Source organism: Phyllostomus hastatus, unplaced genomic scaffold (genome assembly GCF_019186645.2).
Source record: "Phyllostomus hastatus isolate PE091 unplaced genomic scaffold, TTU_PhHast_1.1 phas_scaffold_93, whole genome shotgun sequence".
NCBI classification, from domain to species: domain Eukaryota; kingdom Metazoa; phylum Chordata; class Mammalia; order Chiroptera; family Phyllostomidae; genus Phyllostomus; species Phyllostomus hastatus.
Window position 1 is genome coordinate 16,086,783 of NW_025334042.1, and position 16,920 is coordinate 16,103,702.

The window sequence follows — 16,920 nt, forward strand, 5'->3', positions numbered from 1 at the left end:
TTCAGAAATTCATTCCTGGTAAACTCCACTACCTCATTTAATCCTAATTCACTAATTCTAATTCTCACTTCTTTATGGTACAGATTTTGAAAGTTTTAAAGTAGCTTTCAGAGCATTTTAAATGCTCACTGCTTAAAATGCAGCCACAATTATCCTAAAACCATAGCCTAAGTGTTAGCTGGTTTAGATAACATATTTGTTGAGTCCTTCTGTAGGGCTGACAGTATGGATATCGGAGTCAGGGCCTTCTCATAAACAAAACACTGATTTTACATTCTGCTTTTCAATACTACTGTATGGATACTTAACGTGGGATGTTGGACCCAAATGGATGAGTCTCAGGATATCTAGTTAAGTGCCCAAAATATTAGGCGAAAAAAAAATTGTATATGTACCTAAGTTCTTTTTTCTGTAAAGGGACTCTATACTTTTATAATTTCAACATCCATCTAAATTGTGTATTCCAAAAATAAAAAAGTTAACTTGTAAGTCACCGCTACTTACAATGGCGTGAATAAAATCTCTGTGGCGTTCCATATTATTTAAAACCTCATATTTTCCTGCGTAATTTAAGGAAGGAAAACCAAAAACCGAAATAATAATGCTGTGGCTATTTTGCTGACCAGAGCGCAGTGGTTGGTTTCTTCTCTCATTACATTCACCCTTCGTATATCAACATGCTACGACCTGGGGAACAAGGAAGGGTCGGCTATCTAATGCCCGCGTGTATCAGAGCAGAGTTCCTGCCAAGCCAGCGCGTCCAGTACTGAATTCTTATCCTTATTTAGACCTCCACCACCCCCACTTGGGTACGGCGCGATGGACGCGGACGAGTCACTTTTTAAAGGAAGTGACTGCCAGCAGATCCTGACCCGGAAGCGAATTCTAGCCCCTCCTTCTTTGCCAAGCTGCTTTCAGCAACAGGCGTGGGTCACGCTCTCGGTTGGTCTCTTTCTGCCGCCATCTTGGTTCCGCGTTCCCTTCACAGTAAGTTGTGTCTTTGCCGCTACTGTTTATCCACAGCCATCCGCCTTTCTTGCGAGCTAAGATACCCCGGGGACTGACAGCTAAGGCGAGATGGAGGCTTTGTGTAGTCACCGGGTTCCTACTCGACCCTGGGAATTGTGGCTTTGGTGCCTCCGGACAAAATGGGGTCTGCCATTGGTGTCCTGGCAAAAGGGCTGCGGGCCGGGCCGGGCCGGGAATCCGGCGCTGGCGTGATGGGAGCTCTTCGGCGATGGGGGAGGAAGTAGAGTAATTGTGCTATTGGGAACGGCTTCACAGGAATCTATAGGAGGTTAAGGTTAAGGGGTCACGGCCTTGCAAACTGCCCCCCTAAAGTCGTTCTTACTATGATAAACGAGTGTTTGGGACTTAAGGCATCTTCTTTCCCCTCGATTCCCAAAAGTCAGCAAGCGGGAGTCCTGGAGGTCCCAGCCCAGGCAGTGTGAACGTAGCAGTGCGGGGGGTTGGGGGGGTGGTTCAAGGTAGCGTCTTAAGTCTCCTGTGGTAGGGAGCCAGACTGCGATCCTTTCTCGGGTTGCGAACGCAGTACAGATGACTGCCCATGTGGGATTTGAAGTGTGGGATAAAACGAACCGCTGGAAACTGGAAAGTCCACTCTGCAGAGTGAAGAGAGCGGTGAAAGTAGGTGATTCGCTAGATTAGAGATCCGAGGGTCACGTCACATTACTCACCTATCGCCGACTGCTTTGGGGGAGGCTCGGCCCCAGACACCCTCATGGATCCCCCCCCCCCCAAGTCTCCTGCACAGGGTTTAAGAATACCTGACTCTGGGTTGGGCAGCAGAACGGATTCCAGTCAATTCAGGCGTCCTTTTTATTCCCTTCAGAAATGCCCGGTGAAGCCACAGAAACCGTCCCTGCAACAGAGCAGGAGTTGCCACAGCCTCAGGCTGAGACAGGTAGGTCCCCCTAGCCCCCTTGCCGATAATTAAGATTGTGAGAGTAACCCTAAGACCATTTGGTGGGTAAAGTGACAAAGGGATAATACACTATTGTCTTTCAGAGTTAGCTCATTAAATGTAAGAGGCTGTAGCTCTAGCAGGGAATAATATTAACTGCTGTCCTGGAGGGACTCATTAAGGAATGGGATTTTTTTTTTTTTTTTAAGTATATTTAAGATTCAGGACTCCCTGACCTGTTTTGTGGGTGTGGCAACTGTCTCAAAGGGAGCTCTGCTATGGAACCCACCTCACTCAGGAAAACGGGGCAGAGCAAGGGAGGGGCTCAGTGATTCTTACCTTCTTACCTATTAGAACTGGATGGCACACTGGCTGACCAAGGAGATCTGAGCTTTTGTGAAGTTTCAGCCAGCAAGTTGCATCAAGGGTTTAGATACCAGGGTTTGGCATTGTGCCATCATCACATGTCTGAGGTGTGTGCTGTGGTGGATGCGTTCTGCTGGGACCAAAGGCCCTTTTAGGTCGGTTTACTTGTTTCATGAATTGGTGATGAGATGTTTCTAGTGTGCTACAATAGTGCCTGTATCAAGAGTTTGTCTGGAACCCAGGATTGAAATAAAGCTTTCCTTTTATTGCTGTTATGGTTAAAATACATAAAACTTGAAAGGGAGTAGTGAAAAATATTTTTAATCATGGTCTTGCTGAGTTGTACAAAACTAAAGGGAATCCCTTAGGCAGGCTGTAATCTCTTATCTTTTTTATGATAAATTCCTTTTCTTTTTTTTTTTTAATGTCACCTGTTACTTAAGGGCAATTTCTGTCTCCTGGAATTAAAATGAAGTTGTTTATAGTTGAAAACGTTAAGGTTCTCCCTCTCCACCTGTCTGATTTCAGCAGCTGAGGGGATTAATACAGCTGCTAGAAAAGAAGGAGGGGGGTCCCTGAGCTGGGGAATGAGCTATATGAAATCCTTGAACTACAAGGCACTTAAGGGAAAACATAAAAGACTGCTAGCACTAAAGATCCTGTAATTTCAGTGCTGAATAAAACCACAGAGTCTCGTTGGCGAGACTCTTGATTTTACAAATATGAAGGCTGAAATTCAGATGAATTTAGAATAGTCTGGTTTCAAGTGTCAAAAGTAATGCCATTGTTTCTGAAGCAATTCTTAAATAGTGCTATGAAACTTACTCCTGAATTTGAGCTTACACAGTAGGTTTAATAATATTAAGAGAGTACCGGTGATGATGTTCATTTTTTTTTTTTTTTTGAAATATCACATAATTAGAATACATGAGAAAACTAGCTCTGGGAATTGGTTATGATGTCTAAACCAAGTAATTTGGCTCTTATCCCATCTTGAGGTCCAGCCAGCGAGAAACATTTTAGATTTCAGATTATGGTGATGTTTGAGAGCATTTGCACTGTAATCAAGGCATTCACCTACCAACTCTTCAGGGAAAACTGGTTGAGCTACCTGCTTTTCTTTGGTACCATACACTTAAGAAAATTGTGATTTTGAATGCTTCAAGTTTTTTGTTTTGTTTTAAATACTCCCTTCTTCAAGGTGTTGAGCTTTTGTTGCTGTACTGTGTATCTCCAGAATAGTAAGCATGGATTTTCCAATCATTCAGAGAATCTTGACTAGCTTTAGTGCCAGATATTGGTCTATTTTGGCAGGATGACATACTTACCCAGATGAAGGGGTGGGGATTAATGTATCCTCTCCACTGCAATTCTTTTTCCAAAATAGAACCACGGTCTAGTTTAACAAGTTGGGTTACAGTTTCATAATGCTGTCCCTACCCTTGTGACTAAGCTCTCTCCCTGGCAGCCTGATTCATCTGAGATTGATGTCTAAAGAGCTAACGTTACCTGGGAAGGTCTGTAGAGACTGGGGTACAACTCATTTGTGATTGTTTTTGTTTGTTTGTTTTGAGTAATAAACTGAGGCACAGGAAGACTGATTCCCCATCATCAGCACTTACTACCTTCCTTGTTCCAGTTGTCAGTATCTTTTAGTTTGTTTATGGCCCTTGGGTAAATAAGGTGGAACAGCTGTTCTTGTGGTGATTCTGTGGCCTGTGAGAAAGACTTAGGGTTCATTTGAGGAAGGGAGGGAGGGGTATGTTCTTAATAGGTCACTGAAGTATGTTTTGGAATTGTTGCTATTGTTCATCACCTTTGTATGGTGACTTTCCTCAGATTAAAAATTCCGGTGTTCCTTATGAAACATGTGCCAAGTTGGGCTGCATAACTCACCTTTTATTTTTTTCCTTCTCTTTCCTTTTTTATCCCCTCTTTTTTGCTTTTCTCCTCCAGCTGTGCTTCCTGTGTCTTCAGCCTTAAGTGTTACTGCTGCCTTAGGGCAGCCTGGACCTACCTTTCCTCCTCCTTGCTCTCTGCCCCCCGAACAGTGCTCTCTGGCAACCCCTAACCAACCTGCCCCATTCCTCTCTCCCTCTACTATTTCCTCATCCCCTTTTGAAGCTCCCTTTCCCCAGTCGTCCTCTGGGACAGCCCTGCCTTTGGAAACAGCCCCTTTCCCCCATGACACCCCAGCTTTCCTACCAAACTTAACAGGGCCTCCCATCTCCCCAGCTGCCTTAGCTCTGGCCTCGCCCATGATAACTACAACTCTGAAAGGTGCCCATTCCTCCTCAGCTCCCTTGACTCTGGTGGCCTTGGCTCCCCACTCAGTTCAGAAGAGCTCTGCTTATCCACCTAACCCTCTTAGTTCACCTCCTTCGGTTGCTTTGGCTGAGTCAGGGTCATATACACCTCTGTCAGCTCCCATTGCTTCCTCAGAACCAAAGACCTCTCCTATTCAAATGCCTTTTCAAGTAGTCCATGATCCAAAAGTTACCCCCATCCCTCCAAATACAGCCAATGCTGTTCCTTCCCATCTTGTAACTCCCTTGGCCTCTGTTCAATCTGGAGTAACCTCATGCGCTCAGATACCACCCAGTACTGCCCTAGCCATCACTTCCCCTCAGGTCAAAGGCATCCCTATTTCCTCAGCTATGACTTCTCCACAGAACTCTGTAAGCCTCAGCCTAAAGGGACCCCTCAGTCCACCTGATGCCTTACCTCTTTCAACCCAATCTGTTCCTGTGGCTCCCAGTGTCCCCCCAGTTTTCCTCCCTTCTCTGGGTTCTCATCTTCTACCTTTACATCAGAGTTTTCTTGGCTCTCCTGGGCAACCTGTATGTCAAACAGGCCCTAATGTCTTTTCAGACCCTGTAGTGGACACCATTTCTGTAGATCATTCTTCTTTGGGGACTTCTTACCCTTCTCAGCAATCTGTCATTTCTCCCCTTCCTTCCAGAAATGAGGCAGTTCCTGCTGCTGTGGCTGCTTTTCCAGTGGGGGCTCTAGCTTCCCCTCTGTCTCCGTCTGTTGACAAAGGACCCTCTACCACCACTAGTAGTGTGCCCTCCTATGGCCCTTCTTGTTCCTCAAATGCAGCTACCTCTTCTTCCTTATCTCCTACAGCCTCTCTCAGTCTCAAAGGCTCTTCTAATGCCACTCAACAGCAGCCTTTGGTGGCCCATGCTTCTCTAGGAAGTCCAGGCTTGAAAGAAGCCCCTGTTTTTTCTATTGGAACCACCTCACTTGTGATGACTAACCCCTCTACAATTTCTGCAACACCTACCACCTTTGAGGTAGTAAGTGCTACTTGTGTCTCTCCTCCAATTTCATCAAGTCCCACAAGTAGTAAGAACTCAGCTTCCCATACTGCCTTGGCTGTGGCACCTGTGCCCCCCAAAGAGCTTCCTTCTCAGGTAACTGTCACTCCTCTGTTAGTCCCTGAGGACCCCCAAATACAGACAGCTTCAGCATTGGTAAAGTTCCCAACCCCAAAAGATCTTCAAACTGTATCTGCCTCTCCTATCGGAGCCCCTATTTCACCAGCCCAGGCAGGACTCCCTACCAAGAAAGACCCTACTCTGCTACCGATGACCCTGGCAGCCCCTCAAAATCCCCCCTCTCTGCAAAGTACATTGGCTTCTCTGGATATATCTCTTTGTCCTGAAGCCACCTTAGCAAACAAAAGCCTAGTAGAGCCTCTACAGGTGGTCAAGCCAGCTGCTGCTACTGCCTCTCCTCTGGGTATTATTTCCCCAGCCTCTATCATCAAGACAGATCCTTATGCAAGCCCAGACCATGCTAGTGAGCTTCTTAAAAGTTCTCTTACTATCCCAACTGTATCTACATTTCCTTTAGAAAGTGCTGCCATTTCTGGGGTAGCTCCTACAGTTGCCAAAGGAATCTCCACTCCTGCAACTGTAGCCAGCTCTTTTCTAGAAGGAACAGTCTCTGTAGCTCCTAAAAACCACCCAGCCAAGAAGGGTACTTCCACTCTTACTCCTTTACCGTTGGTTTCTCCCACCTCTGAAAGTTGCTCTGTAGCTCCAGCTATGACTTTATCCCCACAGAATCTTTCTGCTTATCCAGCTACTGTGGCGCTGACTTCTGAAATTTCCAAATCGGAACCCTTTCCCTCTCTTCCCCTAGCTGGTGCTAAAGTTGCAAAGAGAGTTCATGGTATTTCTCAGACCTCAGTATTGACTTCCTCTCCTGAAGGATGCCCAACTGAGGACTCAGATGCTTCTGTTATTTCATCTTCCAAAGGAACTTACCTAGCTGACTCCCCATCTCCTTTAGGGACTAATGTATCTCCTCAGACTAAAAGACCTCCAGCCAAGAAGGGTTCAGCTATTTCTACTACCTTAACTCTTGCTCCTTCTGTTTCTAAAAGTATACCTGCTATCTCTGATACTCCTGCTGGAAAGCTCTCATCTCCTGTTTCTCTGATTGAAGCTTCCTTTCTTCCAGAGGCCAATTTTTCTTTTCAAGTCCCTGAAGAATTGCTAGCCAAAAAGCATCCCCCCACTTCTTCATCCCCTAAAGGGGCCCCTGCTTCCCCAACTGTGGCTACTCCTTCCCCTAAAGGGGGGCCAGCAACCCCATCCCATAAAGAGACTCCTACTCTTCCAGCTACAAAGCCTTCCTCCCCCAAAGAAGCCCCAACTACCCCACCTCCCATAGTGGCCTCTACTCCCTCAGCTATGGTTTCTCCATCCCCAAAAGGGGACCCAGCAACCTCATCCCCTAAAGAGACCCCCAAATCCCCAACTATGACTCTGTCCTCACCCAAAGGGACCCCCACTTCCCCGGCTGTGGCCCTTTCCCCCAAAGGAGCCTCAGCAACTTCATCCCCCAAAGTGGCCCCCACTTCTTTATCTATAACTCCTCCCTCTCCCAAAGGTGCTCTGGCAGCACCATCCCCCAAAAGAGCCCCAGGAACCCCATCCTCCAAAGGGATCCCTACTCCTTCAGCTCTGGTTTCTCCTCCCAAAGAATCTTCAGCCCCCAAAGAAGCCTCAGAAACTTCATCTCCCAAAGCAGCCCTGGCTACACCATCCCCCAGAAAGCCCTCAGCTACCCCAGCCACCAAAGGGGCCCCCACTCCTTCAGCTGTGACTCCTCCATCCCCCAAAAGAGTCCCAGCAACTTCATCTCCCAAAGATCCCTCAGCTACCCCAGCCCCCAAAGGGGCTCCTGCACCTCCATCCCCCAAAGAGCCCTTAGCCACCCCAACCCCCAAAGGGGCCCCTAGACCTCCATCCCCCAAAGAGCCTTCAGCCACACCAGCCTCCAAAGGGGCCCCTGCAGTTCCATCCCCCAAAGAGCTCTCAGCCACCCCAGCCCCCAAAGGAGCATCTGCAGCTCCAGCCCCTAAAGGGACCCCTGCAGCGCCACCCCCCAAAGAGCCCTCAGCCACCCCTGCCCCCAAAGAGACCCCTGCAGTTCCATTCCCCAAAGAGCCCTCAGCCACCCCAGCCCCCAAAGGGGCCCCTGTAGCTCTAGTCCCCAAAGAGCCCTCAGCTACCCCAGCCCCTAAAGGGGCATCTGCAGCTCCACCCCCCAAAGAGCCCTCAGCCACCCCTGCCCCCAAAGAGACCCCTGCAGTTCCATCCCCCAAAGAGCCCTCAGCCACCCCAGCCCCCAAAGAGCCCTCAGCTACCCCAGCCCCCAAAGGGACCCCTGCAGCCCCACCCCCCCCAAAGAGCCCTCAGCCACCCCAGCCCCCCAAAGGGGCCCCTGTAGCTCTAGCCCCCCAAAGAGCCCTCAGCTACCCCCAGCCCCCCAAAGGGGCATCTGCAGCTCCACCCCCCCAAAGAGGCCCTCAGTCACCCCAGCCCCCCAAAGGGGGCCCCCTGTAGCTCTAGCCCCTAAAAGAGCCCCCAGCTAAAACTTTATCCTCCGAAAGAGACCCCCACTCCCTTATCTCTGCCTTCTCCATCCCCCAAAGAGCCCTCAGCCACCCCAGCCCCCAAAGGGGCCCCTGTAGCTCTAGCCCCCAAAGAGCCCTCAGCTACCCCAGCCCCCAAAGGGGCATCTGCAGCTCCACCCCCCAAAGAGGCCTCAGTCACCCCAGCCCCCAAAGGGGCCCCTGTAGCTCTAGCCCCTAAAAGAGCCCCAGCTAAAACTTTATCCTCCGAAGAGACCCCCACTCCCTTATCTCTGCCTTCTCCATCCCCCAAAGAGCCCTCAGCCACCCCAGCCCCCAAAGGGGCCCCTGTAGCTCTAGCCCCCAAAGAGCCCTCAGCTTCCCCAGCCCCCAAAGGGGCATCTGCAGCTCCACCCCCCAAAGATCCCTCAGCTACCCCAGCCCCTAAAGGGGGCCCTACAGCTCCATCCCCCAAAGAGCTCTCAGCCACCCCAGCCCCCAAAGGGGCTCGTGGAGCTCCACCCCCTAAAAGAGCCCCAGCTAAAACTTTATCCTCCAAAGAGACCCCCACTCCCTTATCTGTGCCTTCTTCATCTCCCAAAGAGCCCTTAGCTACCCCAGCCCCCAAAGAGACCCCAGCTAAGACTGCATCCCCCAAAAGGGCCCCAGCAACTCCATCCCTAAAAGAGCCTTCAACTACCCCAGGCCCCAAAGGGGCCCCAGCTAAAACTCCATCCCCCAAGGAGCCCTCAACTACCCCAGGCCCCAAAGGAGCCCCAGCTAAAACTCCATCCCCCAAGGAGCCCTCAGCTACCCCAGTCCCCAAAGAGACCCCAGCTAAAATTGTATCCCCCAAAGAGCCTTCAACTACCCCAGGCCCCAAAGGGGCCCCAGCTAAAACTCTATCCCCCAAGGAGCCCTCAGCTACCCCAGTCCCCAAAGAGACCCCAGCTAAAACTGTATCCCCCAAAGAGCCTTCAGCTACCCCAGGCCCCAAAGGGACCCCACCTAAAACTCCATCCCCCAAAGAGCCCTCAGCTACCCCAGCCCCCAAAGGGACCCCAAAAATTTTCTCTCTCCCCACAGTCCCAGGAACCTCATCCTCCAAAGGCAGCCCAGCAGTCAAAGACTCCCCTACTTCCCCTGTTTCTGTCACATATCCCTTGGGATCCATTGCTCCTCAGGCATCTAGAGGGTTCCCCATAAAGGAAGGCCCCACAGCTCTCAAAGCAGTACATGTTGCCCCAGCTTCTGAAAGTGCACCAGTCATCCCAGCTCCCACTCAGAAAGGCCCACCAGCCAAGAAGAGTTCACCTCCTGTGTGCCCTGATCCCTCGGCTAAGAATGGTGGTAAAGGACCCCTTTCTACAGCAGCTCCAAGCCCTCTACTGACAGTCTCCACTCAGAAAGGCACTTCTCCAAAGACTCCAAAAGCCCTCCTTGTTTCTCCCTTAAAGGGTAGAGATTCTCCTCATTCTCCAAAGGGTCTCTTGGCTCCTCATCCTAAGTCTGAGACATCTACACCTCTAGCAACAGCTGTCTCTGAGAAGATCCTTCCTAAAGCTGGGGCAGCATCTGTCTGTACAGAACCCACCCCATCAGCCTCTCTGCCTCTTGCTTCTTCCCCAGTTCCCCCTCTGCTTCCTAAACAGCAACCTCTGCCGTCCTCACCTGGGCTGGTGCTGGAATCACCCTGTAAGCCCTCAGCCCCTGCTGATGAGGATGAGCTGCCGCCTCTGATTCCCCCGGAACCAATCTCGGGGGGAGTACCTTTCCAGTCGGTCCTCGTCGACATGCCCACCCCCAAACCTGCTGGGATCCCTGCCCCAACCCCCTCTGCCAAGCAGCCTGTTCTGAAGAACAACAAGGGTATTTGCCTTGGTTTGCCGTGTGCATGGTGTGTCGCCCACACCCCTCCTGGGGGCTAGCCACCAATACTAACCCTAGGATGCGCCCCTTTCTCCAGAATATCTGCTTGTGTTTGGACATAGAACATAGAATGATAGTTTTAAATGCAAAAGCTTTAGGAATGTGAAATGGAATCTTGGTTTTCATCACTTCAGATAGTCCGTCTTGTGTAATGGGATCCAGACTAACCCTGAGTGTGCCATCATTTTACATAACTGTTGTGACTCTGAAAACCAAGACCTACTAGACCTTAAATCTGTTCTAATTTCTACCACAGTACTAACCTTGTCCCTGGGCCTGGGATTTGCTAAAATACTGGGAAACTCTTGAATATTGGAACTATTTAAATTCCTTTAGTAATAACCAGTGCCCAGGGACTTCCTTTTCTTAAAAGACCTATTTTTCTTAGTCTGAGAATGGTGCAGGTGTATGCTTTTTCCTCTCAGTAGTCTTTATTGATGCTTGGCCTTTCACTTGAGGAGAACTTAAAATATGTTAATTATGTCTGAAAAAAATGGGAGAGGTCACAGGAAAAATAGTAGAGGTGACTATTGGGACTATACGTTGGCATCATTGAGAATCTTTGAACTATGTTGATTAGATCAAATTTGCCAGGGTGAGTGGTTTGAAAATAAGGCTAAATGTGTGTACATAACTGCTTCTGGCTTCCCCCAACCCAGTTTAAAGGATGAGGGGGAACTGCCCTTCCTGGTCTGCTGCCACAATGTGATCTTGTTTTTTACTTCGGTGCACCTGTAGACACCTTGTCTGCCAGAACCTTTCTGGGATGGTTGGGCTATTGGGTAAGGGTTTGGAGTTACATACGTCATTGGTGTTTGCTTATGCCAAGAAGTGAAGACCTTGAGGGAAAGGAAGCAGTTATAGTATATAAACTGTTCAACTGTATCTAGTGATTACCTCTCATTTCTGGGGCTGAGTCTTTAATGAATGTATGCATACTAGTTTGTGAGTAAATGGGGGGCTATCAAGCTGACGTTATACAAGTCAGCTGATTTTATGTTTTACTTTGCAAGGGTTAGCATAAGCCAGCGACCTCTAGTCCAGGCAGGGTATGGTGAAGTGCCTCCTTTTTATAATCTCTGCTATAAAATAGTGAAAATTATTTTTTTATCTTAGGGTCTGGAACAGAATCTGACAGTGATGAATCAGTACCAGAGCTCGAGGAACAAGATTCCACACAGGCAACCACACAACAAGCCCAGGTGGGTGTTCTCTAACTCACTGGTTATAAGTACTTAGGTCAAGGAAGCATTGGAGAATCAGGGTTGATCAGAAAAGATGAACTTACATATTTGTAGCTGTAAACCTTCATAAAGGGAAAGCCACAGGGAGATTGTGGAATCCAAGTCTTACATTCCAGCATGCTGTTTTATTTCAGCTGGCAGCGGCAGCTGAAATTGATGAAGAACCAGTCAGTAAAGCAAAACAGAGTCGGAGTGAAAAGAAGGCACGGAAGGTAAGATTTTAAGTTATAAATACGGATTAAACCTTCTGATGAAGCAACTTGAGAGGGGAGGAACTGTAGTGGAACTGTTGGTGGTAGTAGAATCATGATTCGTTAAAATAACAGAAGTTACTATGGCAAAAAAACCAAAGTCCTAGTAACCAATTATATATTCTAATAGACACTTTTCTTAGCCCAGAAAATGGCTTTGTTTTTGCATATAGTATTATTACGGTCCTTACTTTTTGAAGCTGCTTCTAAAAAAGTTGAAACCTCCCTGACTGGTGTGGTTCATCTGGGCATCGTCCGGCAAAACACATATACCTGGGTTTCAGGTTCAGTCCCTGGTTTGAGCATGTACAAGAGGCTACCCAATCAGTGTTTCTCCCCGTCTCTTTCTGCTTCCAATCCCCTCCAAAAATAAATAAACAGAATCTTTAAAAAATAATAAAGTTGAACGCTGCTGTTCTTTTCTGTTCCTTAGGCTATGTCCAAACTGGGTCTTCGACAGGTTACAGGAGTTACTAGGGTCACTATCCGGAAATCTAAGAATATCCTCTTTGTCATCACAAAACCAGATGTCTACAAGAGCCCAGCTTCAGATACCTACATAGTGTTTGGGGAAGCCAAGGTAAGGAAAGTTTTCATGGGAGTTGCTCTAGAACAGGGGTTTTCAATCTCAGCACAGTTGACATTTGGGGCCAGTAATTCTTTGCTGTGGAAGAGCTGCCCTGTGCATTAAAGATGTTTCACAGTATCACATCCAATTTTGATAACCCAAGAAAAAGCTCCAGTTATTTGATTGATGTCCCCTGGGAGACAAAGTCCTCCCCCCACCAAGTTGAGAATCATTGCTTTAAACCTAAACTACTACTACTACTACAATGATACATAATCTGAGCGAGGGCAGGCAATTTAAAGCTATATAGCAGGTTAATCTGAAGTGGGTGTAGGGTGAAAATTTGGGAAATACGTAAATGATTTCTTTCATTTACTACAGACCATTCCACTCACATGAATGTCTGTTTTCTGCTCTACAGATTGAGGATTTATCTCAGCAGGCGCAGCTAGCAGCTGCTGAGAAATTCAAAGTTCAAGGTGAAGCTGTATCAAACATTCAAGAAAACACACAGACTCCAACTGTACAAGAGGAAAGTGAAGAGGAAGAGGTATACAAGGAAATCCTTTATACTTTTCATCTTCTTCAGATAGTCATGTTTGTATTGATGGGTAGATTCTGCATTGTTTCAGTCTCATGAATTTCATTGATTGAAACAGTTTTTGAGTTAAATTAAGAACTAGACTCAAAAGACTCCTGATTAGCAACAAACTATACTGAAGTCGTTCTTGTCTAGTGTATTATATGTACAATATTTTCCCTCTTTCTTAGGTTGATGAAACAGGTGTGGAAGTTAAGGACATAGAATTGGTCATGTCACAAGCAAATGTGTCTAGAGCAAAGGCAGTCCGAGCCCTGAAGAACAACAGTAATGATATTGTAAATGCTATTATGGTAAGTGTCCAGTGCTTTATTCCTTGGTTTCCTGTGAGCTGAACAATTATGGGTGGGTTTATTTTCTGTGCTTATCAGCCAATTGGGAAGCCTCGTTCCAAAGCCCATCCTGAGATGCCTTAAGTTTTAGTGACCTGAATTTTCTCCGTTTGCCTGTACCTCTGATGATGTCTTTTCTCTTACAGGAATTAACAATGTAACCGTCTAAAAAGGAAGATTTTTTTTTCTTTGGTGTTTGAAGAGTTACTGCAACTTGGTTTGAAATTTGTACTGTTTCTATCATTAATAAAGTTACGGCTTCTTGTGGGATGAATTCAGTGGGTGCTTGATCTCTTCCCCTACCCCTCACCTCCAGAAAGCATGAACATTCTAGAAATGAGATTACATTTATTACTCTTTATTACCTCTGTTTCAGCTGAAAAGACTTAATACCATGGATTGCTTCCCCCTTAAAATCTCAGCTTTTTTCCTTGCAAGAAGGAAGGTATTGTGCTAGGCTATCTATTAGGACCTTCTTGTCTTCAGAAAATACAACTTAATTGTAAAGTTTCTCATTTCCATTTTCTTTCGCAGATGTTAACCATTAGCAAATGCTGGTTATTTATTCAATAATCAGCCCCTTCTCTTACCTATAAACTTTCTGAACACATTGGGCCTCATCTTTGTGAGAGGCAGTTAACATTGGTTATGTTTTGACTTTAAGAGCTTGGTAGAGAGTTGAAGAGTGTGCATGGTGGGTATAGATGAAGAGAGAGCACTTTGAGCCCTGGCTGGTGCAGTTCAGTGGGTTGAGCACCAGCCTATGAACCAAAAGGTCGCCAATTCGATTCCCAGTCGGGGCACATGCCTGGGTTGTGGGCCAGGTCTATGGTTAGGGGCATGTGAGAGGCATCTGATCCATGTGTGTCTCACATGTCAACACATCAGTGTTTCCCTCTTTCTCCCTACCTTCCCTACCCTCTAAAAATAAGTAAATAAGATCTTTTTTAAAAAAGAAGAAAAGATAGCACTTTGTATAACATCAAAAGGTGCCTCATGAAGGAGAGGATTTTGACTATTAACACAAAGTGCAGAAGCTTATGATAAATATACATACTGCTATAGGAAGTCCTAAGAAGAGTAAAGTTTATGGGTTTGAGTTGTTAGAATATAGTCTGGGGGAAAGCAGAGGACTAAGTTTTGGTAATAGGAAGACTACAAGTAACTTAGAAGCAATATTTTTTTATTTTATTGATTATGCTATTACAGTTGTCCCATTTCCCCCCTTCATTCCCCTACACCCTGCATACCCCCTCCCACCCACATTTCCCATACTATTCTTACCCTCCCCATCTATTTTCTACCTACCATCAATGCTACTTATCCTCTGTACCCTTTCCCCCTCTCTCCCCCTCCCACTCCCCTGTTGATACCCTTCCATGTGATCTCCATTTCTGTGGTTCTGCTCCTGTTCTAGATGTTTGCTTAGTTTTTGTTTTTGTTTTAGGTGTGATTGTTAATAATTATGAGTTTGCTGTCATTTTACTGTATATACCTTTTATCTTCTTTTTCTTAGATAAATCCCTTTTAACATTTCATATAAGGGCTTGGTGATGATGAACTCCTTTAACTTGACCTTCTCCGGGAAGTACTTTATCTGTCCTTCCATTCTAAATGAAAGCTTTGCTGGATAGAGCAATCTGGGATGTAGGTCCTTGCCTTTCATGACTTGGAATACTTCTTTCCAGCCCCTTCTTGCCTGTAAGGTCTCTCTTGAGAAATCAGCTGACAGTCTGATGGGAACTCCTTTGTAGGTAACTGTCTCCTTTTCTCTTGCTGCTTCTAGAATTTTCTCCATTTTAATCTTGGGTAATGTAATTATGATGTGCCTTGGTGTGTTCCTCCTTGGGTCCAACTTCTTTGGGACTCTGAGCTTCCTGGGCTTCCTGGAAGCCTATTTCCTTTGCCAGATTGAGGAAGTTCTGTATTGTTTGTTCAAATAACTTTTCTACTTGTTGCTCTTCCTCTTCCCCCTCTGGTACCCCTATAATTCAGATGTTGGCATGTTTAAAGATGTCCTGGAGGTTCTTAAGCCTCTCCTCATTTATTTGAATTTTTGTTTCTTCATTCTTTTCTGTTTGGTTGTTTCTTTCTTCCTGCTGGTCCACTCCATGGATTTGAGTCCCAGTTTTCTTCCCATCACTATAGGTTCCCTATGCGTTTTCCTTCATTTCACTTAGCATAGCCTTCATTTTTTTTTCATCTAATTTGCAACCAGAATCAACCAATTCTGTGAGCATCCTGATCACCAGTGCTTTGAACTGTGCATCTGATAGGTTGGCTATCTCTTGGTCGCTTAAAAGTATTTTCCCCGGGGCTTTGATCTGTTCTGTTTGGTCCCTTTTTGTTTTTGTTTTTGTTTTTGTTAATTGTTTTTGTTTTGTCTTGTTGTGCCTGTTATGCATGAGGGACAGAGCCTTAGGGGTTCACCAGGGCCGATCAGCCCAGTGGCTGGGTTGTGATGCTGTCCGTGGGGGCGAGGTCCAAGAGGGGACAATGGTGCTTGCTCTACTCTGTCGGATTTCAGTTCTTCCGCTGCTTCCCCCAAACACACTGCCTTTCTGGTGCTGATTCCCGGGTGGGTGGCTTTGTGTATGTTCTAGGACCCTGTGGATCTCTCCAACGAACTCTCCTGTGAGGCTGGGAGTCTCTCCCTGTGCGTCAACCCCCACAGGTGTTTTCAGTCGGTGTTTTGAGGCTTTAGTTCCCCATGGGGCCCTGGGTTTTGCAGTCTGTCTCGCTCCCCAACTTCACCTGGTTTGTCTGTGTGAATGTGGGACTGCTGGGTCAGCCAGACACCCTGCATGCCTCACTGGGTCTATCCACTGCCACCCCATGCCCAGAGTCCATCAGCCACTGCCTTGTGCACCGGGATCCATGAGCCTTTGCTGCGACCCCTCTCCACCTGGTGCCCAGTGGCCCAACTCCGCCCCTCCTACTGGACTGTGTGAATGTGTCTAACTCCTTGCTTATCAGACTTCTGTACAGTTCAATTTTCTGTCAGTTCTGGTTGTCTTTTTTGTTTCTAAATCTTTCTTGTCCTTAATTTGGTTGTGCGAGGAGGCACAGTGTGTCTACCTACGCCTGCATCTTGGTTGGGAGTTTCTTCCAGAAGCAAGAATTTTAAAATGAGTGATACTATCTAGAAGGAATGTTAGAATAGAAAATAAGTTAGATTAATATCTTCGAAGTCTTTTGGAAATAAAGTTTATAGACATTTTTATTACTCAGTCCTCAATTCCTATAAGAGAGTAAGTATTACTTTAGCAATGTGAGTGAAAGCTGAGAACCAGAGATTAAATTACTTCCCCAGAGAAAGTTACTGAAGAATAGGGCCTCTTCTTTATGGTAGGCTATCCTGGATATGCACAAAAATTAATTTAGGGGTATTAAGTCATAAATTCTTCAATTTTATGTACAGTTAACTGCCAATTATATTGATTTTCTAGAGGAAAAGGGAAAGGAACAGACGTGAGAGAGAACCATCGAATCAGCTGCTTCCCGTACATGCCCCTTGTGAGGATCAAACCCACAACCTTTTGGTGTTGGGGGATGATTCTCCAGTCAACTGAGCCACCCAGCCAGGCCATACTTATTTTCTGCCATTCCTTTCCCTCAACCATTTTCCCCACCATCCTTGAAATGTGCAGCTAGCTTACTCTGCCACACAATAATTAGGGAGTGTATAGTTTAAACAGGAATTCATGCCTACATTCAAATACTCCATTTAACAATAACCATTTAGTAGATAACCAAGTAGACCATTTAACAATATCTTAACCTCTGGCTTCATCTGTAAAAATAGACCTACTACAAAACATAGGATTCCTAAA

The 16,920-nt window shown here is 46.5% G+C and overlaps 1 protein-coding gene across 1 annotated transcript; it reads left to right on the plus strand.

Moving 5' to 3' along the window:
- The first annotated feature begins 859 nt into the window (after window positions 1-859).
- On the plus strand, window positions 860-13,361 carry NACA (nascent polypeptide associated complex subunit alpha). Its single transcript, XM_045829172.1, has 8 exons — window positions 860-987; window positions 1,853-1,924; window positions 11,208-11,293; window positions 11,470-11,547; window positions 12,020-12,166; window positions 12,576-12,704; window positions 12,926-13,048; window positions 13,234-13,361. Exons 2-8 carry the CDS (start codon window positions 1,855-1,857, stop codon window positions 13,246-13,248), a joined length of 648 nt encoding a protein of 215 aa, XP_045685128.1. The 5' UTR covers window positions 860-987; window positions 1,853-1,854; the 3' UTR covers window positions 13,249-13,361.
- The last annotated feature ends 3,559 nt before the right edge of the window (window positions 13,362-16,920 follow it).

Coding starts and splice junctions, on each gene's coding strand:
- NACA (XM_045829172.1), top strand. CDS start 1,855: ATGCCCGGTGAAGCCACAGAAACCGTCCCTGCAACAGAGCAGGAGTTG. Junction 12,167..12,575: donor TAGTGTTTGGGGAAGCCAAG/GTAAGGAAAGTT, acceptor TCTGCTCTACAG/ATTGAGGATTTATCTCAGCA. Junction 12,705..12,925: donor AGGAAAGTGAAGAGGAAGAG/GTATACAAGGAA, acceptor CCTCTTTCTTAG/GTTGATGAAACAGGTGTGGA.